Raw genomic sequence first — 23,732 nt, forward strand, 5'->3', positions numbered from 1 at the left:
GGGTGACGCGGAATGAAAAAGTTTTTCAGGAGTCGTGACAATAGAGGCGGCGCAACTATAACGACATGTGAATAATCCCGCCCACTCTAAAGCGATACTAAACTGCAGTGGAAACGCAAACCGAGCCGTGCCGTGCCGTACCGTACTGAGCCGTGCCGAGCCGAGTCGTACCACGCAGTGGAAAAGCGCCAATAGATTACCAATGTGAAATTCAATTTACAATCACCCTAAACAATACTGAAAAAACTATAGTGGCATTTTGCCTAACAATCAGTGTGTTTGCTGCACATGAACTGCAAGCAGTATACAGATGTGATCTATACCATGGACCACAAAACCAGTCATAAGGGTCAATTTTATAAATAAGCTTTCCATTGAAGTATGGTTTGTAAGGAAAGGACAATATTTGGCTGAGATACAAATATTTGAATATCTGGAATCTGAGGGTGCAAAAAAATCAAAGTATACTTTATGGAACATGATCTTTACTTAATATCCTAATGATTTTTGGCATAAAAGAAAAATTGATAATTTTGACCCGTTGTTGGCTATTGCTACAAATATGCCCATGCTACTTATGTTTTTGTAGTCCAGGTTCACATATGAGATTTTCTATGTACATATAATTTTTCATGGTGTGGTTTGACTCTTTGTACAGGCGGCCCATGAGGCCATGCTGCAGTATGGCAGTACAGATTTGCATGCCCTGCTGAACATTACAGGTGAAGGTGGAGCTTGGAATAATCCTGTCCTGGTTTCACTTCTTACCGGCCAGTCAACAGATCGAGAAGAAGGTAACACCACATTAATACAATTTTGTCCATTATACCCACAATAAATGTAAACAAACTCAGCATTTCATTGCTTTCATGTAGAGAGTGGTTGAACAGTTTGTTGTTGGTTTATTCAGCTATGTGGACAGGCTGACAATTGATTACACAATATTATGTTTGACGTTTTGCCAGATAACGTGATATCTAAAGTCAGACCTTAAGACAGTGTTGATATCTGCAGATAAACGCATTCAGCTGTTTACTTTTGATTGTCTTCGTCTGGAACAGTGAATGCCTATCTTGCTTTGGAGGGAGAAGGTTTCATGGAAATGCGCATCAAACACCTGGAGAAAGTAGGGGAGGTAGAGAAAGCACTGATCCTTAACAAAGCCTGTGCTAACTGTAGCCTCCTGCCTAACCGATCTACATTTCGCCAAACCTTTGTCACCCAACTGTGCCAGCTGCTGCCTAGTGAGGAAGCTATTTTAGAGGTAAAGTACCCAGTTTTCTTTAGTGATTGACTCTGATCGTGATATGTTTTAATAATAAACTAAATTATTTTACTATCTCTCCCTCGGTCTATAAGATTTCTAGAATAGATGCAAAAGATGTCCTGGACATTATTTGCAACATGGATGCTGAGGGGGAAGAGAGCACAGCTTTCATCCTGTGCACCACGTATTTTACACAGCAGCTACAGCAAGACAACTTGGACTGTTCCTGGTGAGGACTTGTTATATTCAAAATACACTGGACTGTCTTTGTACTTGTATTTAGCTTTGTTCACTTGTGAACGGATCACTGGAGATAATGCTAATACCAGGTGTACATGAGATCTGGATTTCCCTGTGAATGGCATCTCTAATGAAGTTTCTTTATTCCTGTGGTGTTTGTCAGGGAGTTAACCCTGCTTTGGAGCAAACTGCAGAGAAGAATTGATGTGTCCCTTGAATCGTTTATTGAACGGTGCCTCCAGTTTGGAGCCATTGCTAGGACTATCTACCATCTTCTATTCCTCATTCGTGTAATTCAGACAGAGGTGAATAGACCTGTTTCCTCCCTTGTTACTTGGTTATTCCTTTTAATGTATGCTATGCTGTTCCTGACTTTGTCTATTGTGTTTTTTCAGGCAGTGCAGCTTGGCCTAGCAGTTTCAGTTGAACTGTGTGTGAAGGCTCTTCGGCTTCCAAATCAAGATGTAGACTCGAAAACAATGGTCTGCAAAGCTGTTGCCTGTCTCCTCCCTGACGATCTGGAGGTTATACGGGCTTGTCAGCTCACAGAATTCCTCTTATGTCCTGCTCAGGAAGCCTTTGGTGTCCTTGAGGAGCTCTACACACGTCCTGATCAAAAATATGATGAGGAAAATGCCATTATTCCAAATTCCCTGCGTTGCGAGCTGCTACTTTCTCTGAAAGCACATTGGCCATTTGATCCTGAATTCTGGGACTGGAAGACATTGAAGCGCTACTGCAGTCAGTTACTGGGGTTGGAACCGGAGGAAGAAGTAGAAGATGAAGCAGTACCAGAGGAGCTGTGTAATGTTGGAGCAGTTTTGAATGAAGAGGCTGGAAAGGAGGAAGAAGGTGAAAGTGAAATTAATGTATTTAGCAGCACTGAGCAAGGGCAGACAGTGGAAAAAGCAGAAACCGAAACAGGCCAAAAAGTCTTAAAGAAACAAGACTCAGTGGATGTCTCTAAGAGATCCGACAAGCAAGAGAAGAATAAATTTGTCTGTCAGATATGCCATAAAAAAGTGGTTGAGACACAAATCTGTCACCATGCCAGAAAACACATGGAAGATGATGTGTGGACATGCCCTGTGTGTCTACAAAGGTTTAAAAGTAAAAAGGAGTTTGAGCCACACTCTAAAACACACATTCAAATTCCTGCAGAGGGTCACTGGAAAAAGAAAAAAGTGAAGAAGGTGGACCCGAAACAATATTTCAAGGAGGATAGTTTTGATGAGTTAGAGCCAGGTCAAATTCCTTTAGACCCTTCTCTAGCCATGTACTATCAGTCCACCCATGACCCTGTTGTATTAGAACATATATTAGAGAAAGCCGCCAGTGTGCCTGATAATCAAGTAGAAAATGACTATATTACATTTGACTACATTAAAACACAATATAAGTTACAGAATCATGACGTTTACCAGTGTCCAGCCAATAACTGCTCAAGAAATTTTAAACTTTTCAAATATTTGGGTGTGCACATCAAAAATGAACATGATAGTGAAGATTCCAACCTGAAACATTATCTGGAGATGAAAGACCGTCGGGAGAAGTGCACTTTCTGCCGGAAGACCTTCATGACTGCCTTTCACCATCGCCAGCACCGTTGGGTCCATTATGGAGAGCATCCCTACGTGTGTGTGGTCACAGGATGCGGTGCCCATTTTGACACCACCAATGAACTTGTAGCTCATAAGCATAGTCATGGGTTCCATTTGTCCTACGGCTGTGAGCTGAAAGGCTGCAGTTTCTCCTATTGTGACCTTGGGCAGCTCTACCACCATGAGGCGCAGCACTTCCGCGATGCTGCTTACACTTGCACCAGTCCAGGGTGCAAGAACTTTTTCTACTCTCGCAAAGAATTTCTTCAGCACTTGGCAACCCATGACATCACCTTTACAGAGAAAGACTTTGAGACACAGAGAAAAATGAAAAGGAAACTCTTGCTCCCGGTTGTGGAAAGCTCTGAGTCAAAGGCGGAAGTAGAGAATGGTGTCCAAAAAGGTTCAGGTTCTTCACAGCTGTTGGCCAACAGGGAATCTAAGGTCTCGTTGACATGTGTTGCTGTCTGCTTTGATGGTAAGAAGTTTACGTGTGGCTTAAAAAGGTGTGGAAGGACATTTACTACTGCAAGAGAACTTCAGAAGCACTTGAGAATTGCTCATCCAGACAAATTTAATGAGGAGGATCAATTATGCAAGAAGAAAGTACAAGCAAAGCATTCTAAGACTCAAGCCAATGAATTGCATAAAAGTGGTCAGGATAACACTCCAAGAAGGTCATCAACGGAGGAATCTAATCATGAAAAAGCTCCCTCACCTGCTCCTGAGTCCATAGACTGTGACATAACCCTTTCAAGCGTGGAACTTGGTGCAGCACTAACCGAGATCATGCTTGGATTGAGTCAACTAAGCCTTAATTCTCCCAGCACCAGATATGCTACGCGTAATTCACAGAGCACTTGCACGCCTACCTTGAAAGCAAGGTCACCTGCCAAAGCATCGAACAACAAAAATGAGGTGAGATCTCATGTATTGAGTAGTGATTCAAAGAAGCTGCCAAGCAAGCCAGAATCACAACAAGCACGTGACAACAATAAAGACCCTGAGAAGGAGCAACTGCAAAGCAAGCTCTCAACCAAGCCTTACACCTGCGAAGCCAAAAGCTGCCACTACCAGAGCGTTACCAGTAGTGCTTTAATGCAGCACTACATTAAGATTCATGGCTACTCTGAGGAAAAGGTGAAAGAGATGGAGGTGTTTCAGTCTCAAACATTCAAGCCTTCCAAAATGCTTGACAACACTGAAAATTCTGTCTTGGAGGACGATCAACCACACAGCGAGTTCCTTGTGCAGGCCACAACGAAACCTTACATCTGCGAAGCTAAAGGTTGCCGCTACCAGAGTGTTACTAGTCATGCTTTAATGCAGCACTATATTAAGGTTCATGCTTACTCTGAGGAAGAGGTGAAAGAGATGGAGGTGTTTCAGTCTCAAATATTCAAGCCTTTCAAGTGCCATCTCTGCTCCAAGAGCTACAGAAACAAAAAAGAATTGAGGATCCACTATATACATATGCATCACATAAATAAAGCTGTTGTTGAACAGATGAGCTGCTCTTTTAAAAGAAAGCTAGTTGATAAAGCACCCGTGGTGTCATCATCTAAGGTGAGGACCAGGAAGAAGTCACAGTCTTTGAAGATGGATGATGTTAAAACACAAAGACAAGAAAAACACCGGTGGCAACAAAAATGCCGAAAACAAGATTATCGGTTGTGGAAGCGCAAGCTTCATAGAAAAAATGGACAAGCTAAAGCTGAAAAGAAGAGCCAAGTCCCTTCTGAAACTGATGCGGATGTAAACCACTCAAATGTTGATGTAAGGGGAAGTCGCCGCTTGGTTGCTAAAGGGAATCTGAGCTACATCCTCAATAAATACAATAAACCCTTTCATTGTGTGCATAAAAACTGCAGTGCTGCCTTCAATACTCAGAATGCTCTTGTTGGCCACCTTCAGTTGGTGCATCATTATAACCGCTCACAGTTGTGCTTCCCATGTGAACACAAAGGATGCGATAAGCAGTTTAACAACTTGTCTAGTCTTACTAAACATTACCGTAGAGAGCACAACAAGAAAATTACATCGAAAATGCCTTGCAAGTCTAAGAACATACCAAAAAGACAAATGGCTTCATCAGAGGAGCCCATACCAAGGTTCAAGTGTACCTATGCTAACTGCAATGAGTCCTACCATCTCAACAGCAGCCTCTTGCGTCACACAAGTCAGTTTCACCAGAACCAGACTCCCCTGAATCCAGTTGCTACATCTGTGAACAGCGAGTTTAAATCAAGCTATAAAAAGCATGTTTTCTATAGGCATTGTGATCCATCTGATTCCCTTGTGGTGCGTCTCCAGAGTACACCTAAAAAAGATGAGTCAAATAGTGGATGCCAAACAAAGTTAATCATCTCACCTTCTTCCCAGTCGTCGAAAGATTCCCAAAAGCTGCCTCTTAAGCAGCCTATGAGGTGCTGCCTCAAAGATCAGGAAATTTCTCGTTCTGACAAGAACTTTGAGTCAATTGAAGAAACCGCAGAGGAGGAGCTGGAAGAAGTACCTAAGAAACCAAAAATCAAACTAAAAAAAGGATTTGACAGGATTGTCTTCCGAACGCATGAGGAGGCTTTGCAGATGTGCCAGGACCGCTGCCTTCCTGTGGCCTTCCCTTGCATGGTACAGAATTGTGACTCTGTAGTCATGAGCATGCATAGTTTAAATCGACATTATATTAGCGTTCACAAAGTTAGACGCAAACAGTTGACTGACAATAAGGACAAATTATGTTACACAGCTGAAAAGTTAGAGGAGATAATCCAAAAGAAATCCGCTGTGTCTGCTATCCCTGATTTAACAAGAATTCCAAATGGCGTCCTTAAAATGGAGTATCAGTCTGAGCCTGCGACCCCAGGTGGCCCATCACTGCCAATGAGCCTCCATTCGATCAAAACTGAATCAAAGGGGCAGGAAGTGATCGAGTTTTCAGGTGAGCCACTCCCTGACAGAAGTTTGCTTATTGCTGCTGAGGATTTGCTCTATGGCTCCCCAAAGTCAAGCAGGCACCCCGAAGAGTCTGTTTCCGAGGAGAGTCCAAGGCACAAAGACAGGTCAGAGTCGGAGTTAACCACACCTCCCCTTATTCGCCCTCCACCGCTTGACCTCTCTCCATCATCTACCCTCAGAATCGCTGTTGATGAAAGTTCAATTGAACCCTCTTGTAAAGACAGTAAATCTATTAACATTCCTTCTACTGTTTCCATATCAGTTCCCACCCCAACTCGGCAGCCCCTCAGACGGAAGAATGAACTCTCTGAACCATCACCTCTAGTCCCTCTTTTACCAATCTCAAAGGATCCTGTAACTCACAGTCTAGTCCCACGAGCTTTTGACATCGCAACTTACAAACCTATGGGCTTTGAGTCGTCATTCTTGAAGTTCATTAAAGAGAAGGAGGAGATCAAATTTGAAAAGCCATGGACTGCAGTAGTTACTAAGCCTGATCCTCCTCGACGCCGTGATTGTTTCCGGCGAAACTGCTCGGTTAAGGAGAATACTCAGAGAGGAGCCCCAATCTCCCGAAGCCGCAAGTTTCGCTCATCCCCTCTGAGGCACTTGATCTCTAAAGGAGAGTGTACCTCTATCCAGAATCTCCATCTGATTTTGGAGAGAGCTTTAGGGGGCTGTGGGGACCAAGCTATAAAACAACTTCAGTTCTTGAAGCCTGTGGTGGTTCTAGAGAGGCCAAAGTCCTTTGCCTCCATTCTCGATCTCTTACCCTCTGAAACTAAAGCATAATCTTCTGCTGGGCACCAAGGCAGTTAAAACTGGCCCACTTTTTTATTTGAGAGACTTTCATAGTATTTTTTTATATCATTGATACAATTTTGGTTCTTTGATGCCAGGATTAGGTACCTTGATTGTGAAGTTGTGAATGTTTATATCTGTAAATAAGGTCAAATAAAAAAGAACGACAAATGATTTTGAAAATTCATATTCTATGTTGTATACACATCACACCAATCACTGTAAATGACTCCACAAGATCCATGTTACATTTAGTTTTTTTATATACACTAAGAAAACACAAATGCAGAAATAGAATTGCAAATAAATGTATTCAAGTTTTATTCAAATTAAACAGGGACATCCTTGCTTGTTTATGAGGCTTACAAAAATGTTTGGAAACCATTGAACAGGAGACAGGCCTGCATGTTGATATTCATCCTCAAATGGCAAGCCCGAAAACACTAACAATGCAGTATATGGTTTTATTCTCCCATCGTACCGTGCAACTCCCTGTAGAAAAACAAAAGTCAGTATCATTAAAAGCAATTTCTCGATTATGCTTGGATTTGGGCCGTTTTGCATTAAAGAAAACGAAATCTGAAATACTTGCCCAGTCTTACAATATGTCTTACCATCTGTACTGTTGTCCCAGAAACATGAGCTGGCAGTGTGCAAACCTGCCCCATTTTTTTGGAGTATGATGCATGTCACTGGGTGAACAAACATAAGAGATTGAATTTGGGGGGAAATTACAGGTACTGTACCTTTACATAAGTATTATTGTAGTTTTAATGGCCTCTTACCATACCTATGTACTTGAAAGGCTTTCCTAATTTAGTTAGCTGGCTTAGACTTGACTCTACAATGCTTGACATCCACTGGTTGATTTTACTGTGCTGGTAAGAGCTGTTTCCAATGGTGCTTTCAACAGCCTGTTGTCAAAAGACCCCATAATACACTAGTGATTATTGCAAAGTAAAATATCGATCATTTACATTTCTAAGTATTTACTCCTACAATCAAAGTAATTGAATTTACTGTCGAAGATTGACTCCATGTCTACACAGTGTGGTGATGTAGTAGATTCTTACTTCTTTGATAACTGTGGTAATCTCTTCCACAACAAATGTAGTCTGTGAATGAAAATAATTAAGGTCGCAGCTTTGAGGTATGTCTGAGAAAAATTGAGTGTCTCTACTGCATACATTTAGAAGTAGGAATCACACATTACTATTATAATTTTTGTGTCAGTTACCTCCTCAGCAGACTGATCCTCGTCCATTGCTCGATTTTATCCAGAGTGTTTTGTAGTATCTATGGAGACAGACCAGGGTCACTCCCTGGATAGTAATCACGGCCACAGACTCGCTGCTCACAAGGTTGTGTTCTTCATTGTTTTGTCTGTTTTTGTCTAACAAAGCAACGACAATAACGTTTTTGTCGAGGATGTGGCAGCAAATTCAACAGAGGGGAATTTTTATTACGCTTTGACGTTTGCAGCACACTGCAAAACTGTGGAAAATATAGTTGGGAAATATTTTTATTTAGCTTTCGTGCATGAAGGGTTATAATATATATATAAAAAACAATTGCATAAAAGTATTGTGCTTCATTTTTTTTTAAATAATGCACAATAAAACATTCTGTTAATAGGTGATATGTACCTTTTTTTGTTTTCTTCAACTACGTCTCATTTTAACGCTTCAAAAACTGAAGTTTGTTTGATTTAGTACTGTATAAAAACCCGGGTGCATAAAGGTGCCCAAAGATAAAGAAACACGCAAGTGTCTGACAAATGTTATTTTTATGATTACTGCAAAGTAGTATTTGATTAACCTGTAGTTGCTTGTGTAAATAAATCGAATTTATCACTATACGTATTACCTCATAAATAGTGAATTTTAAATCTCTGAGCCATGCATTTAGGGGGAAAAATCAGGAACCCGTTTCGTTCTGCTGTTGTGTCTGGTCGAACACAGTTTCTGGTTACACCTTATTTCCCATGAATGGGAAAGGAAGTGATAGCGCATGAGTTATCATTATTTGTGCATTCCTGCTAGTAGTTTTTCAATATATGGACTTAAAACATACACATTCTCGTAAGGTTCAAGTCTCGTATTGGGTTGGAATAGGTACGAAGATTATCTGTTGCCTTGAATGACTATCAGACAGCCGAATCACTGGATATCACGGAGCTAATTAACGGTGCCAACAAATAACTGCCAAGCCGTAATAATGCTGCTGGAAATTCTTGCATTACCAGTTGAAGACATAATCTTTTACGCTGTCCTGGTCTTCTCATGGACGGTGTATATTTGGGAGGCCTACCTCGCATATAGACAGGTCAGCATATGGTTATTGTTTATCTTGGTTGTGTTTGCGGAAAGCATTTAAAGGCAGACACTTTATGCATTTATGATTTTCTATTCTAATTTGTAGACTTTGTGAAAAATCCAAATTCATATTCCAAAACCCATCTCATCTTAGAGCTTTGTGCAAATGCATAGTAATGTACTGAAATGATGAACTACTCTAGACCAGGGGTGGCGAACTCCAGTCCTGGAGAGCCGCAGCCCTGCAGAGTTCAGCTCCAACCCTAATTAAAACTCACCTGCCTGTAGCTTCCTAATAACCCTTCAGACCTTGATTAGCTTGTTCAGGTGTGGTTGATTAGGGTTGAAGCGAAACTGCAGGGCTGCGGCTCTCCAGGACCGACGTTCGCCACCCCTGCTCTAGACCTTGTATAAACAAAGACACATTTTACGTTTCACAGAGGAAAATCTACAGAGCTACAATGCATGTGCCCACTGAGCTGGGCAAGATAATGGATTCAGAGACCTTTGAAAAGTCTCGCCTCTATCAGTTGGACAAGAGCAACTTTGGCTTCTGGTCTGGACTCTACTCGGAGGCAGAGGGCACGGTGAGTGTCAATTTCAAAGTTTTAAATTAAATAAAATTTCCAAGTGTAATGCAGAGTCTTTTTTCATATTAGCTAGTATTTATTTTATGTTCAGATAACTTTACATCTGTAGGTTTCAGTTGCAAGTTTCTCACAAGTCCTCTGGGAGAAAAAAAAAAAAACATGCACCTTAAGGTTTCGTTCTAATTATTCCTGGACTGCTAATCTTTTCTTTTTCCTTTTTAATGGACTTCATTCGAGATTCTTTTCCACTTGCATCTGTTTCTTCCTCTTTAAGCATGTTTAATTTATTTCTGTTTTGTAGCTAATTTTGCTCCTGGGAGGAATCCCGTTACTCTGGAAAGTGTCAGGGATTCTCACAGCTCGTTTTGGTTTTGGTCCAGAGTACGAGGTATGTATATTCTCTGGAAACCTTTTGGTGGAAAAGACTCTTTTTGTGTGTGTGTGTTTTTAGATAATATTTCTAGAATTTGTTCTCATTATGTGTGAATTTTGGCCAGCAAAATTTTTCCTGTCTAATGTCCTAGTTCTGTATGTCTATATGGTCCTTTTACTTATGTTTATGTAACTTCAGCTGAATTAGACTCCTGTGAAACTGAAGGCTGGAATACACTACACCACTTTTGAACAAATTTTAAAACATTTTGCATGTTACGCTTGTCGACTTTGCAAATGGTGACAGAAAAATCTAGGCATCACACACTACCAGACTTTCAAGTCTTTCCAAACACAACAGACTCACGCAGAAACATGTGACTTGTTGCTAGCAGATGCATAGCAAATGAAAATAACTTGTGTCCTTAAACTGGCTCAAAACATGTTTGATACTCTCCAACTGGATGGAATCATAGTTTGGAGCTAAAAAAAAAAGTCTGTGCGCATCATACAATACGCAGTTTTCTGTCTAGCCAAAATCTGCAGGCTTGCTCTGATTTTCAGCAAATAGCACTGACTTCTCCAGACTGCACAAATCTAGGTAAAAGTCATGTTATGTATGTTTGGAATGAAACACCAGCTTACTACATGCTGAATATTGTGCAGTATACACTGTGAAGCAGTAGGTATTATCCTATTGTCACTTGACCTCATCATGCAGCTTGTGAGTGGTGTCCTGTTAACATCTTGAAAACAAATATGGTTTTCATTTTTAAGGTTTTTGTGTGTAAATGTCTTGCTTTTTGGCAGTCCAATCAAATTATTAGTCAAAAAAAGAGATTGTCTACTGTACTTTAGGAGTATTATACTAGTATGCTATTCTGAACATTTTCAAAAGATACTGCATTATTTAAAATGGTTTTCTTTCCTTCAGATCTCCCAGTCTTTGGTGTTCCTGATGTTGGCAACTCTCTTCAGTGCTCTCACTGGCCTTCCCTGGAGCCTCTACAGCACTTTTGTTATTGAGGAGAAGCATGGATTCAACCAGCAGGTAGATAAAGGCTGGCTCGTATCCATTTACTGTCATAGCAGAAATAAAACTAATGGCAAGATGTACTGAAATGTCCCTATTGTGCCTTCTTTATAGACAGTGGGTTTCTTCCTGAAAGACGCTCTCAAGAAGTTTGCTGTGACTCAGTGTATTTTGTTGCCAGTGACATCATTGCTCCTCTACATCATCAAGATCGGTGGTGATTACTTCTTCATCTATGCCTGGCTCTTCACACTCGTCGTCTCGCTGGTCAGTTTTCCTGGCTTTTGCTGAATGTGTTATCTGTGAGAAAAAGAAAAAGTGAGTTGAACTGTCCCTCCCATTTTGCTCTACAGATTCTGGTGACTATCTACGCAGACTACATCGCCCCTCTGTTTGATAAATTCACTCCGCTGCCAGATGGAGAGCTGAAGAGTGAGATTGAGAGCATGGCAAAGTCCATCTACTTCCCCCTCACCAAGATCTATGTAGTGGAAGGTACAGCAAACCATACTCATCTTTTCAATTTTATTACTTTCTATAGAACTTTAAATGTATGTGAATATAATCGCCCTTCTCCTAATATATCTGTGCTCTCTTTTCTAGGTTCAAAGAGATCTTCCCACAGTAATGCGTACTTCTATGGTTTCTTCAAAAACAAGCGCATTGTGCTATTCGACACTCTTTTGGAGGATTACTCCCCTTTAAATAAATCTGGAGAGAAAGAGCCAGGAACGGGAGAGGAGAACGAAGCAGCAGGCAATGAGAGCAAGTCCAAACCAAAGGTCAGAGCCAGATCACTAACAAATTAGATTAAATGCTGTTTTTGTTTTTTTTTGTTTTACATTTTTGTCTGTATTCAGAACAAGAAACAGGGCTGCAGTAACCCTGAGGTTCTGGCAGTTCTTGGACATGAACTGGGGCATTGGAAACTAGGCCATACAGTCAAGAACATTGTCATCAGCCAGGTGAGTTGCTGTATGTGCGGCTGTGCTTTACAGCTTAAACTCCGATTTTTCCTTTCTAACTAACAGCTGTTAACCACCAGATTAACAAAGGAAATGTGTTCTTGTCTTGTGTATTTCTCACAGCTGCTATATCAGTTGTTTTTGTCACGGCACATTTCTGCAATGTTGTTTTGTCCGGTTGTTCAAGTAGAATCTGATTAGGTTGAACAGTAGCTGATAAAAAACATAAGACACCAAAGGCACAGAATTTTAAGGGCGCATGATCCGAGGACCATAATTTGAGGATGCTAACGACTGTTTCTTTACAGATGAACTCCTTCCTGTGTTTCTTCCTTTTTGCTGTCCTGATTGGTCGAAAAGAGCTCTTCATTGCATTTGGTTTTCATGAAACCCAGCCAACTCTTATCGGGCTGATGATCATCTTTCAGTTTATCTTCTCACCTTACAATGAGGTACCTCTTGCATTTCTCTCCTTTCTTCTTTCTCTCTGAAAAATATATAAGGATTTGTTTGCTGACTATGCATATTCTACCTTCTATGTGAATATTTTTGCTTAGAATTACATGCAGGACATTACAGTACGTTTGCAAATGACACGGTCAGTGTTTAGGGTAATCAAGTTGTGTATACAAGGTGTCGTATAGATATACTAGATTGATTCTAGGACATTGGCATTTATTAAAAGACAAAGAACCACCAAAATGCCAATTTTGTAGCGCTAACTTGTCTGTAAAACTGTTTTTTTTTTTTTTTTATTGTCATGAGACAATGAATTTTATCAAGACAAACTTTGAAGTACTTATTTTCTAAAATGGGCCCAGAAAAAAACTTATACAGTATTTATCACAAGTACATTTAACGAAGCATTTATAAAGTTGGATATATAAAATGTATATAAAAAGTTTAATTTTATAAAATATTTGTACTTATTCAATCTGTTGTCAGTTGTTCAATCTGTATCTGCCATGTAATAGCCTGTGATGCTGATATGGCAATAAATGTAAAGAAATCTAAATACAACCATTTTCTGGATATTCTGATGTATCTGATCCAATTCACCTTCTTTTTCCCACTTCAGTTGCTGTCGTTCTGTTTGACGGTGTTGAGCCGAAGGTTTGAGTTTCAGGCAGATGCATTCGCGCGCAATATGGGCCGATCGTCTGAGCTGTACTCTGCTCTCATCAAGCTCAATAAGGACAACCTAGGCTTCCCTGTAGCAGATTGGCTCTTCTCTATGTGGCATTACTCCCATCCTCCCCTGCTAGAGCGGCTCAGAGCCCTCACTGGACCCAAGCAAGACTGACGGCTTTGCAAGGGGGCGCCACGTTCACCACTCGCTCCCCCGAGAAAGGGTCTCCGCCGGCCTCTAATGGCCCTCTGATATCGATGCCTATTTCTCTCTCCTTCTCTCTCTTTTATTTCCATTCCTCTTCTTAAGTGTTTGTGTTTTGCCATTTGTTTGTTATCGCCCTGGAAAGAAGTCTAAATTGATTTCAGATGACTTCAGATAGCTCAGTGTACAAGATGTAAATGATTTTTGAGTCTATGCTTTCAGTATGCCTTTTGCAATTGTTCTTGATATGGTTTTGATTGTTTTAATTCGTTTATACATTTTAACTGTGAATTGCCCCCTCCGGTTCTTTAGATCCATGCATTTTGACTTTAATTTTGTGTCATCCACTTGAACCGTGAGAGAGAGGAGGTTAAAACATTTCAGAGGGGCCCTTAGCAGTGTATGAAACCAAGAGATTCTTACCAAGAGATTTAATACTGAGTACCAGCTGGTGTACTTTAAATAATGTCTGTTTGTTGAAACTGGAATGAGAACTGTCTGCAGTATAGTCAGATGAAATTAAATGGATCGGATTACATGTTATGGACTACCCAATTAGACTGCTATTCTGAACTCGTTTGGCTCAGTTAGGCCAATTAAAATGTCTATTCCAATTTTAGTTCTTTCAACCTTTTGAAATAATTTTGTTCTTTGTTTTACCAATTAAAGGTGTTTGAACGTTTGTGTATATATATATAAAATTTTTTGTGAAATATGAGCAACATACAAGGGCCAGGTTGACTTTAAAAATATTTAATGAGTGGTTAGAAATGTTGTTTTATTTAGTTAATTTTCTTTCTGTGCCTGTGTGTGCAAGATGTTGCTATGAGAATGTGTAGAAAAATTATGCTGTCACATTTCCCCCATTTCCTCAGAGAATTGAAGTCCTTAATAGTAAGAGTTCTGCTGGTGGAAACTGCATTTATGAGGGTTCTGAGTTTTAACATTAAGAATGTTAAATTTGGCATGCAATCTTGTCAAAATGTTGAACTCTCAAGGCTTTTAATGTGACTGACATGTAAATGGATTAATGTGGAGTAGCAGTGGCTTGAAGAGTCCATAGAATGCCCACCTGTTGAAAATAAGCCCTAAACCATAACAAATCCTTAGAGAGCGTTATATGGCTGTATGTTCAAACTTACTCCACAAGGAATGTGTCTTGTGACATCTGGAATGTTTGGACTGGAAAGATGAACTTGTATCACTATGAATAAAACCGATCACAACAGCTTTGCTTTAAGCTTGTTTATGTTTCCATTTAATGTTTATTTTTTTCTTTTTAATCTGCAGACTCTTTAATTGCTCTTCACATTTTTTAGGGGTACAAAATTATCAAAGAGAAAAACATTTGTACATTTACATTGCAAAAATGAAGTTTTGATTTACATAATTTTGTTTTTCAACAGAGATATATTTGCTCTTCATTAATCTGCATAGACAGATACATACAACTGCAATAAAACATTAAACCCTGAGACTAATATTTTACAAATCTTAGCTTTTCTGATCATCCCATTTTTCTTCTTTTTTTTATTGCATCTATAACAGCATAGTTGCATATTAAAAGTGATATTGTCAATCGGTTGTAGAATGTTTTTGAGTGGCTGTTCAGTCTTAAGATTTAAATCTCATTAAAATATTTGGTGGGAGGCACAGTTTATTTTAAGTTATCAAGAATAAAAGATTCTATTCAAAATGTAATGTTTGGGGGTTGAATACATTTGTACATAAATGTTTGAATATTTTTATTTACTCCGAATCACTCAAATGGTATTAATAAACTTCCTAATACAGTTCTCTGATGCCTTGGTTAAATTGTTTTCATATTTTTTGTTCACGGCAGCAGAATGTCTTGCAGGTCAAAGGGGTTGAAAATGTCTGATTGCAACTGTACATGGTTGCAAAGTTGCATAGACATATATATAGCAAGCCGTTTTAGCTTATTCCCAGTGTAACTCGTCATAATTGCATTTTTACTAGTAAGAATTTAATTATAGAGCTCTCTAATTTTATTACAGAGCTCTGCAATTGCATTCTTACTAGTAAGAAATGAATTAGAGAGCTCTGCAATTCCATTGTTACTAGTAACAATTCCAATTATAGAGCTCTCTAATTCAATTTCTACTAGTAACTATGGAATTAGAGGTATGGCAAGCCGTTTTATCTTAAAATATTCCCAGCGTTACTCGTCGTAATTGCATTTTAACTAGTAACAATTCAATTAGAGAGCTCTACAATTAAATTCTTACTAGTAACAATGCCAATTACAGAGCTCTCTAATTCAGTTCTTACTAGTAACAATTATGATTAGAGAGCTCTCTAAATAGAATTCTTACTAGTAAAAACTAAATTAGAGAGCTCTCTAATTGGAATTCTTACTAGTAAAAACTGAATTAGAGAGCTCTCTAATTGAATTAAAGAGCTCTCTAATTCAATTGTTACTAGTAAGAATTGCATTAAAGAACTCTCTAATTGTAATTCTTACAAGTAAGAATTGAATTGTAGAGCTCTCTAATTCAGTTGTTACCAGGGGCGCAGATGGAATTTTTTAACTGGGGGGGAGGGGGGACCAAGCTGTCAGCACTAGGGATGTAACGATTCACTCAACTCACGATTCAATTCGCAATTTTCATTTCAAGATTCGATCCGAATCACAATTTTTTTTTTACAAAATGAGATTTAAGACAAATTACAAATTAAATGTGTCCTTTTATTATTGCTTGGACAAAATGCTGTACTGTATAATTTCAAAATTTGAAGCAAAAACAGAATGGTTTGACTTCAGTTTTGTGAAACTACACATAAAAAATATCTGCATGAAACAGATACAGCAGAGCTGAATGAGAGGCAGATTCACTCTGATTAACTCTGATTAATCCTCTGTTTACCGATGTCGCCTTTCGTACAGACAGTGAGGGGGACGGATCTGGTCACTATGAATCTGGGGGGGTTACTAGTAAGAATTGAATTAGAGAGCTCTATAATCATAATTGTTACTAGTAAGAACTGAATTAGAGAGCTCTCTAATTCAGTTCTGACTAGTAATAATGCAATTGCAGAGCTCTCTAATTAAATTAGAGAACTCTCTTATTGTAATTATAACTAGTAAAAATAGATTTAGAGAGCTCTCTAATTGGCATTGTTACTACTAAGAATTAAATTATAGAGCTCTCTAACTGAATTGTTACTAGTAAAAATGCAATTACGACGAGTAACAATGGGAGTATTTTAATCTAAAAAGACTTGCCATACATATAGAACATACTCGGTTACTAACGTAACCTTGGTTCCCTGAGATACGGGAACGAGTACTGCGTCGCTAGACGCTACGGGAAACTCCTTTTCTCCGATTTACTGAAGCCTTTTTTTTCAATCACAGCAGTGCATGGTTACGTTAGTAACCGAGTACGTTCCCTTTCGATACTTCACTTCGCAAAGCGTCGCTAGACGCTACGGGAACCTATTCAATCACAGCGTGCTATGGTAGATGAACGACTTATAAGTAATTGTCCAGGGCGTCCAGAAGGGGGCCCTGTAGATTAACTACAATGAAGCAGGCCATAGCCAGAGACCTGGATTCTTTTCGGGGTCAAGAGAAGGCAAAGAAATGGGTTAACTCATAGAGGTCGAGCCCGGCCTTACATAATAGTTCTTAGAGCATCGCACAGCCTCGGAACTAGATAGGGCCGAGAGCGTGCCGGAAGCTAAGCCCAGACGTGGGAACTTCAGCGGGTTCGAAACATAGTCAAACCCAGCAAGGATTAAATCCAGCCTTAGGGCGGGGATATGGTTCCTGGAGCGTTTTGAGCTCAGAGAGACAGTTAAGCAGAAAGGACCTGAGCCTGCAAGAAAAGGCCGCCCTGGCGATTTATGTAGGATACTACTGTCATGTTGTCAGATCGGACTAAGACATGGCATCCTTCTAGATGTGGTAGGAAGGACTGTAAGGCCTGCCATACTGCCAGCATTTCCAGGCAGTTGATGTGCAGCTTTGTCTCTTCGCTCGACCACGCGCCAAAGGCTGGTCTGCCGTCGCACAGGGCTCCCCAGCCCGTGTTTGACGCATCTGCAGGTCACTCGCGATGGCAGAGGGGCGCTGGTCTGGATGGGAGAACTAGACGGGGGAAACCTCTCTTTGTGGAGAGAGTGAGGTAAGCAAGCCTTGAGCCAAGGTAAGCTCACTCATACCCGAGCGCTGTGATCCTCTACCCCGCTGTTTTTTTCCTCCCAAGTTCCTGGGAGGAAGGAAACGGGCGCGAGGGGCGGGGTCGCTTTCTGAAAAGAAAGCTATCCGCAAGCGCAAAGAGGCGAGACTCATGCTCTCGCAGTGGGAGCATGACGTCTCAGTGAGTGCATAAGACCTTGATTAGCTGGTTCAGATGTGTTTGATTAGGGTTTGAGTTCAACTCTGCAGGACATCGGCCCTCCAGGACCGAGTTTGGTGACCCCTGTTTTAGATTTTAGTATTGTCACCAATCCCATATCGGGTATTTATACTAATGAGCCAGTTAGGCTTAGTCAGGTGTGTTAAATTATAGGAACATCTAAAACATGCAGTATTATTGGGCCTTTTTTTTGTTTAATTTCCCGTAATTTGTAGAGCCCTTGTAGCACATTTGCCCTCCAGCTGATGGCGGTAGAAATAAATAATCAGCTTACAAACGTCCTCTGAAGAACGGCGAGTCTGACACGTCATTTCCGATGATGCGTAAAGCCCCGCCCACGCCCCTGTCTTTTACGTCGGGCGGCCCCGCGTGTCTTTCTTTTCCCACATCATGGCGGACCGGTTCAATAAGGTGCGTTCGAGCGGCACGATTTACATTCAGATATCTCGCTTTTATTTAGCGAGGAATGTACTATTTGAGGGCTAACGTGTAGGTAACGTTATTTGACGCTATTTGCGTTATAGTATTATTCCGTTTTACCCGGTAGAGCTATTATTTGTGGGAGAGAAATGCGTGTCTAATCACGCATGCTGTCTTGCTGGAAGTCACAGGCCTGTAGTGATCGTAACACTCGTGGTTCTGTAAAAACCGGACTAGAGTTGCTGTCCATGCTCAGGTACTCTTAAAAATAAACTGCTTGTGTCCTCAGAACATGTAATTGAGTAGCAGGGATTCATGAAATCGTTTAGGCCGAAATTAATAGACGTGTGTGTTTTACTGCAGTGGGCTGAATTGCACCGTTGTCTATTGCAAAGTTCACGTCTTGCTGTATATCATGAAATAACACGCAAAATGTGTAGAAATATTGTTGGTGGCGTGTTAATTTGATGGATAACACATGGCTAATGGCAGATGTGCTTCTTGTCGGTGACGAGCTCGCAACCACAGTTCAGTATTCGAGTTTAACGACCATGAGAATACTTTACGTGCACTTCCATCTGAGACAAAAAGCAACGTTTTGATGAAAGCATATGGAGTTATGAGTCTACCCTGTACTAATAAGAGAAATTTGGTTTCATTTCTTAATAGGTTCTGATCATTGATGGCAGAGGCCATCTACTCGGTCGTCTTTCCGCTATTGTGGCCAAGCAAGTGCTGCTGGGTAAGTTTATACTTTTTAAGATGTTAATAGTGGTTTAGTATCTTTCTATTTAAAAAGCCATATAGCATAATTTAGAACAAGTTTGTTCCTCATGTTGTTCTGAACCTTTGTTAACATTAGGTGGAATGTCGTTTAAGAATTGGATTGTGACCAAGTGGACTTTTTTTTTTTTTTTTTTTTTTGTAAATGCCACTCCTCTGTCAGGAATATATTTTTTGTCTGTGCTTGTATGGTTCAAATGTACATGGAGTATTGTTGCAGACACTCACTATATTTCACAGTGGTTATTACAACAGGCAGGCGTCTTGAAGTGACTCAAAAGGAAGTTGAGTGTCTGGTCCTGCTTTCAAGGAAGCAACCTATTGTAGGGCTATTACACTCTATATAGCTTGAAGGAACTTGAAGGTGTCTTATTATTTTTGGCCTTTTGTTACTGTTATATAAAGAGAGGATGGGAAGTGATGAGTACCCTTTGTGAACTTATTGCTAGGTCTGTTAGAAATTAAATACTGAATTGAAATAATTGAATACTGAATAGTTTCTGTCGTGTTGTTTTTAGATTATGTTGTATGTGTCAGTGCAGATGTTTCCTCCAGTAAATTAATTTCTCGTAAAATCGTGCTTCAATGGAATAAGTGTTTAATTAACACTTATTCCAAACAAGCAAACAAGATGTTAATGTAACACCCAATTTCCCTGAAATCTATAAATCTATAAATAAAATTTTCAGATTTGGTTACAGTGCTCAGATAAAGCATTCTGATCTATGTTTGAATGTGTTAGTAATAAAAATCATGTTCTCCTTACAGGCCACAAAGTTGTGGTGGTGAGGTGTGAGGGTATCAACATCTCTGGAAACTTCTACCGCAACAAACGTAAGTTTGTTGACCACCTATAAGTATGTTGTGTTTTTAATGCATTGACTTTATGAATGTGAAACCATTGAAAATTGGTGGTAAATTGGATGTTTTGTTTGTGCAGTGAAGTACTTGGCTTTCCTCCGCAAGAGGATGAACACCAACCCTTCCCGTGGACCATATCACTTTAGAGCCCCCAGCAGAATCTTCTGGAGGACCGTAAGAGGTGAGATCTTGTTTCGGTTTATCACACACTTTGCAGTGGCGACACTTCAAACAATGATGAACACCATTATTCCGAATCTGAGCCCAGTTTGATGCCAAACTACGGATCTGACTACTGAGTTTGAATGTCAGAAATCATCAATGATCAGTTTCACCCTTTCAGTGGATGGGTAGATGATTGAATGTTGACTTCCTTGAACAGGTATGCTTCCACATAAAACCAAGAGGGGTCAGGCTGCTCTGGATAGGCTGAAGGTGTTTGATGGCATCCCTCCTCCTTACGACAAGGTGGATTATTCTTACTCTGCTCCTCATTTCACAGATAAATACTGTTGATGATGATTATCGACTGCCTTGTTTGACTATCAACTGAGAACATACACCATTCAAAACTGAGACATCTTTGCTTCTGGAGTTAGAATTTGGCCTTTTTCTTGTGGTTTCTCATCTGCATTTGTGTTCCACAGAGAAAGCGTATGGTTGTCCCAGCTGCTCTCAAGATTGTACGTCTGAAGCCCACACGCAGAGTGAGTCTTTTTGTGGAATTTTCTTCAATATATGAAATTGCTTTTTGTCAGTGATTGTTTTTCCACAGTAAGTATGAGTTTTAACGACCATGAGTCCACTTCATGCGCTACCAGCTGAGACAAAAAGCATCAGATTAATTTTACCCTGACTGTGAAGTCCAGAATGCTTAAAACACCATAGATTTCTGCATTTTAATTCTAGTTTTTGGTTTAAAAATGTTGTTTTTCTGATCTCTCGTTCATTGTAGTTCGCCGTGCTTGGACGTTTGGCCCATGAAGTTGGCTGGAAGTACCAGGCCATCACCGCCACTCTGGAGGAGAAGAGAAAGGAGAAGGCCAAGCTGCGGTACACAAAGAAGAAAGTCGAACTCAAGCTGACCAAGCAGGCAGAAAAGAATGTTGAGAGCAAGATCGCAAAATATACTGAAGTTCTTAAACAGTATGGTGTCCTTGTTTGAGCTGTCCCTGCAGCCTGTCAAAATAAATGTTTATAGAAATTATTGTCTTGAGTGGGCTGTTTCATTGATTAAGAATCTTATAAGTGGTGTTTTTCAAATGGCATATTGGTGTTGTAAACATGGTGTCTTGATTTAAATATTTCTGTGACTCCATTACTATATATTGGATATAGTTGACTAGTATTTAAGTGTTTTTTTATGGTTAATTCGTTTAAAAATGGTTCAGTGTTCACTCTAAAATATTTTAAACTTCTAAAAGTTGATACAGCATTCATGTTGAGTATTTGGTTAATTTAAAATGTTTACTGTGCATACGTGTATACTGTAAATATTAATGATTCATTTGCTAGTTCCTAATATCACCTCTATACGTGCGTTTCGTGCATGGCAACTAAAGAGCTTTTTTTAAGCAGTCACGACTAGTTGCACAATGTCTCTAGTACTTTATATTAAAAGCTTTTCAGTCAGGAGGAGACTTCTGGAGCACTTGTGCCCCTCGAGAACATTAGAAAGCTATGAAAGGATATCTTAAAAGCCTGTCAGAAAAAATATATATCACGAAGTAAACCACGTCTAGTTCAAAATTAGTACTGGCATTAGCGTCTCCAAATTACTAGATATTTCCGCGTAGGGTCTTTTATTTTGACACTTCTGTCGTGAATTCACGTGACAACGACTTTCAGACTGAAACATGGCTTTTCTTACAGAGGAGCAGTTCACTGCTTTGCAGCTGCTTTTAAAGGTATGCAATATAATATATTATCAGTTACTTACATGCAGTGTGTCAGTGCCCGTTAACTTGACTGAGCTTTAGTGTGTTCTGTCATTATTTACTATTCATTCAGGCTCCGTCTAAAGATGCAGTTCGGCAGATCTGCACAGAGAGTTACCCAACCGGAGCCTTCAAGTGTCAATCTATAGTAGAAAAAACTGCTAATGCTCTTTCTGTTTCCAATAGTGAAGCGATGCAGGTGGGTTCGTGCCATTTAATCTATTTGATTATAAATATTCCAGCTCCGAGACATCAGATGTGTGTTTTATGTTTACAATTTTAATCGGTTGTATTTTGGTTGAAAAAGTGTCCGATAATCAAAGTGTGTGTGTGTGATGTGAATCAATTAGTTATTTATTCAAAATGTTTACTGGTCACAAATGTGACCTAACTCAAAAGTAAATTTTAGTCACAAATGTTACCGATGATGGGATTGAATGGATTAATGTTCATTATAGCATACAAAAGCATTTAAATGTTATTGGTGTTAATATTTCCTTTATTTTTATTCATCTACAGTTGCTGACAGCTTTTCACATGCTCTCGCATCATGTTGTGTACCAGAATTTAACCTCTCCAGAACAGATCTTGTCAATTTTCCCTGAATCATTCCACTCAAACCTGAAGAATCTGATCACCAAAATTCTTTTGGAAAACAGGTGGATATATCTCTCATATCCTTACAGAAATCTACTTGAGTAATTTACCCTGCTGACTAGTTTATAACCTATTTTTGGTGTGAATATTTTTAGTGTCACATGGAGAAATGAAGCTTTATCCAGTCAAAGTGAGTGTGATATCTCGAAATGAGATGACAATAGTTTTCATCGTATCACAAGATGGTTGATGACAATGTGTTCTATGCTTGTGATCCATAATGAAACCATTTTGGTGCTGTGAAGTTATGACATATGTGTTTTTATAGTCTCACTGCCAAAGCTGGTGGATTTGGAGTGGCGAGTGGACATGAAAACGGCTTCAGACTCCTTGAGTCGTATGGCTGTGCCAACTTGTCTGTTGCAAATGAAAGTAAGCTACAGGCATATTATGTGCTGTAATTTATATTTATGCTCATCAGATATGTATAAAGATATGTATCTGTAATAAGAATAAAATATTGGTTTAAAACCTCTTTCAACTGATGTAAATATTTTTATTTAAGATTTAAAGTAATATTTTAATAATCCTTCAAAAGCACTCCCACAACTCTGTGTATGTGTTTGCTGTAGCTCCAGGACACTCCTTGCATTAGCGGCAGTCCAAGTGAGTCCACAGTTACAATGGAGCTGAGTAAAGAGACACTGGACACCATGATAGACGGTTTGGGTCGCATCAGGGACCAGCTGAGTACAGTGGCACGGAAGTAGATCTGAATAAAAGATGTTGCCCCGACACCTGTCTGTGGACATTCAGACTGGTGGACATTGGAAGGATGTCCAAAATGAAAAACAAAACAATGGACGTTAAATGAAAAAGAATTGCATTAAACTTTGTTATATAAAAATGGTCCCTGCCTGACATTTTTCCATTGCAGAACTACTTTTTATGGTCATGGAAAATTTTCACAGCAATAAACTGAACAAAATGCTAATCATGTTTCTATGTGTAATAAATTGACTTAATGAACCTGCTATGTACTTTTACTTTACTTGCATGACATACAGCTGGGGGCTAATACATACTCCGTTAGCTTGAGTGGGTTCGCATATATGTGAAAGGTTGGTCTGTTTTTAGCATGTTTACCACTGAGGTACATTAAATACTGTTTCTGTGCGAGTTAAAAGAGTTGCTCTACAACATGGGAAGTCATTTTCGGTGTTATCTGCATGGCCATTAGAGGCGCTGTAAACCTTTAATATCTTTCCTGAAAG

General features: G+C 39.6%; 5 protein-coding genes across 8 annotated transcripts in view; 4 read left to right on the forward strand and 1 right to left on the reverse strand.

Moving 5' to 3' along the window:
- Positions 1–7,045, forward strand: part of rlf (RLF zinc finger) — a 12,461-nt gene extending 5,416 nt beyond the window's left edge. Inside the window, exons 4-8 of the mRNA XM_016528787.1 lie at positions 659–794; positions 1,062–1,264; positions 1,360–1,496; positions 1,671–1,812; positions 1,903–7,045. Of these exons, the coding sequence (XP_016384273.1) occupies positions 659–794; positions 1,062–1,264; positions 1,360–1,496; positions 1,671–1,812; positions 1,903–6,858 (5,574 nt within the window). The 3' untranslated portion in view covers positions 6,859–7,045. The remainder of the gene's footprint in view (positions 1–658; positions 795–1,061; positions 1,265–1,359; positions 1,497–1,670; positions 1,813–1,902) is intronic.
- A 153-nt stretch (positions 7,046–7,198) lies between these two features.
- dynlt1a (dynein light chain Tctex-type 1a) lies at positions 7,199–9,188 on the reverse strand. Of its 4 annotated transcripts, none has more exons than XM_016528881.1 (6): positions 8,514–8,549; positions 8,105–8,163; positions 7,941–7,982; positions 7,658–7,781; positions 7,482–7,559; positions 7,199–7,359 (listed from the first exon to the last, which is right to left on the reverse strand). In XM_016528881.1, the coding sequence occupies exons 2-6, from the start codon at positions 8,129–8,131 to the stop codon at positions 7,289–7,291; spliced, it is 342 nt and encodes a 113-aa protein (XP_016384367.1). In that variant the 5' UTR covers positions 8,132–8,163; positions 8,514–8,549; the 3' UTR covers positions 7,199–7,288. The 4 variants fall into 4 exon arrangements, with proteins under 4 accessions (XP_016384367.1, XP_016384355.1, XP_016384361.1 ...); XM_016528869.1 differs by lacking the exon at positions 8,514–8,549 and adding an exon at positions 9,110–9,188 and having other exon boundaries at positions 7,200–7,359; XM_016528875.1 differs by lacking the exon at positions 8,514–8,549 and adding an exon at positions 8,734–8,786 and having other exon boundaries at positions 7,200–7,359.
- On the forward strand, positions 8,832–14,703 carry zmpste24 (zinc metallopeptidase, STE24 homolog). The gene is made up of 10 exons (XM_016528820.1): positions 8,832–9,192; positions 9,623–9,769; positions 10,074–10,160; positions 11,079–11,195; positions 11,292–11,444; positions 11,531–11,672; positions 11,781–11,959; positions 12,038–12,142; positions 12,451–12,594; positions 13,221–14,703. The coding sequence occupies exons 1-10, from the start codon at positions 9,085–9,087 to the stop codon at positions 13,443–13,445; spliced, it is 1,407 nt and encodes a 468-aa protein (XP_016384306.1). The 5' UTR covers positions 8,832–9,084; the 3' UTR covers positions 13,446–14,703.
- Positions 14,704–18,176: 3,473 nt separating this feature from the next.
- rpl13a (ribosomal protein L13a) lies at positions 18,177–21,131 on the forward strand. The gene is made up of 7 exons (XM_016528841.1): positions 18,177–18,271; positions 18,950–19,022; positions 19,832–19,897; positions 20,004–20,105; positions 20,307–20,392; positions 20,572–20,631; positions 20,880–21,131. The coding sequence occupies exons 1-7, from the start codon at positions 18,251–18,253 to the stop codon at positions 21,087–21,089; spliced, it is 618 nt and encodes a 205-aa protein (XP_016384327.1). The 5' UTR covers positions 18,177–18,250; the 3' UTR covers positions 21,090–21,131.
- A 617-nt stretch (positions 21,132–21,748) lies between these two features.
- Positions 21,749–23,487, forward strand: commd9 (COMM domain containing 9). Its single transcript, XM_016528852.1, has 6 exons — positions 21,749–21,831; positions 21,935–22,060; positions 22,381–22,520; positions 22,614–22,648; positions 22,787–22,890; positions 23,091–23,487. Exons 1-6 carry the CDS (start codon positions 21,781–21,783, stop codon positions 23,226–23,228), a joined length of 594 nt encoding a protein of 197 aa, XP_016384338.1. The 5' UTR covers positions 21,749–21,780; the 3' UTR covers positions 23,229–23,487.
- The last annotated feature ends 245 nt before the right edge of the window (positions 23,488–23,732 follow it).

The sequence above is a fragment of the Sinocyclocheilus rhinocerous genome, unplaced genomic scaffold (genome assembly GCF_001515625.1).
Source record: "Sinocyclocheilus rhinocerous isolate Xijiao unplaced genomic scaffold, SAMN03320098_v1.1 scaffold432, whole genome shotgun sequence".
In the NCBI taxonomy this organism is placed as follows: domain Eukaryota; kingdom Metazoa; phylum Chordata; class Actinopteri; order Cypriniformes; family Cyprinidae; genus Sinocyclocheilus; species Sinocyclocheilus rhinocerous.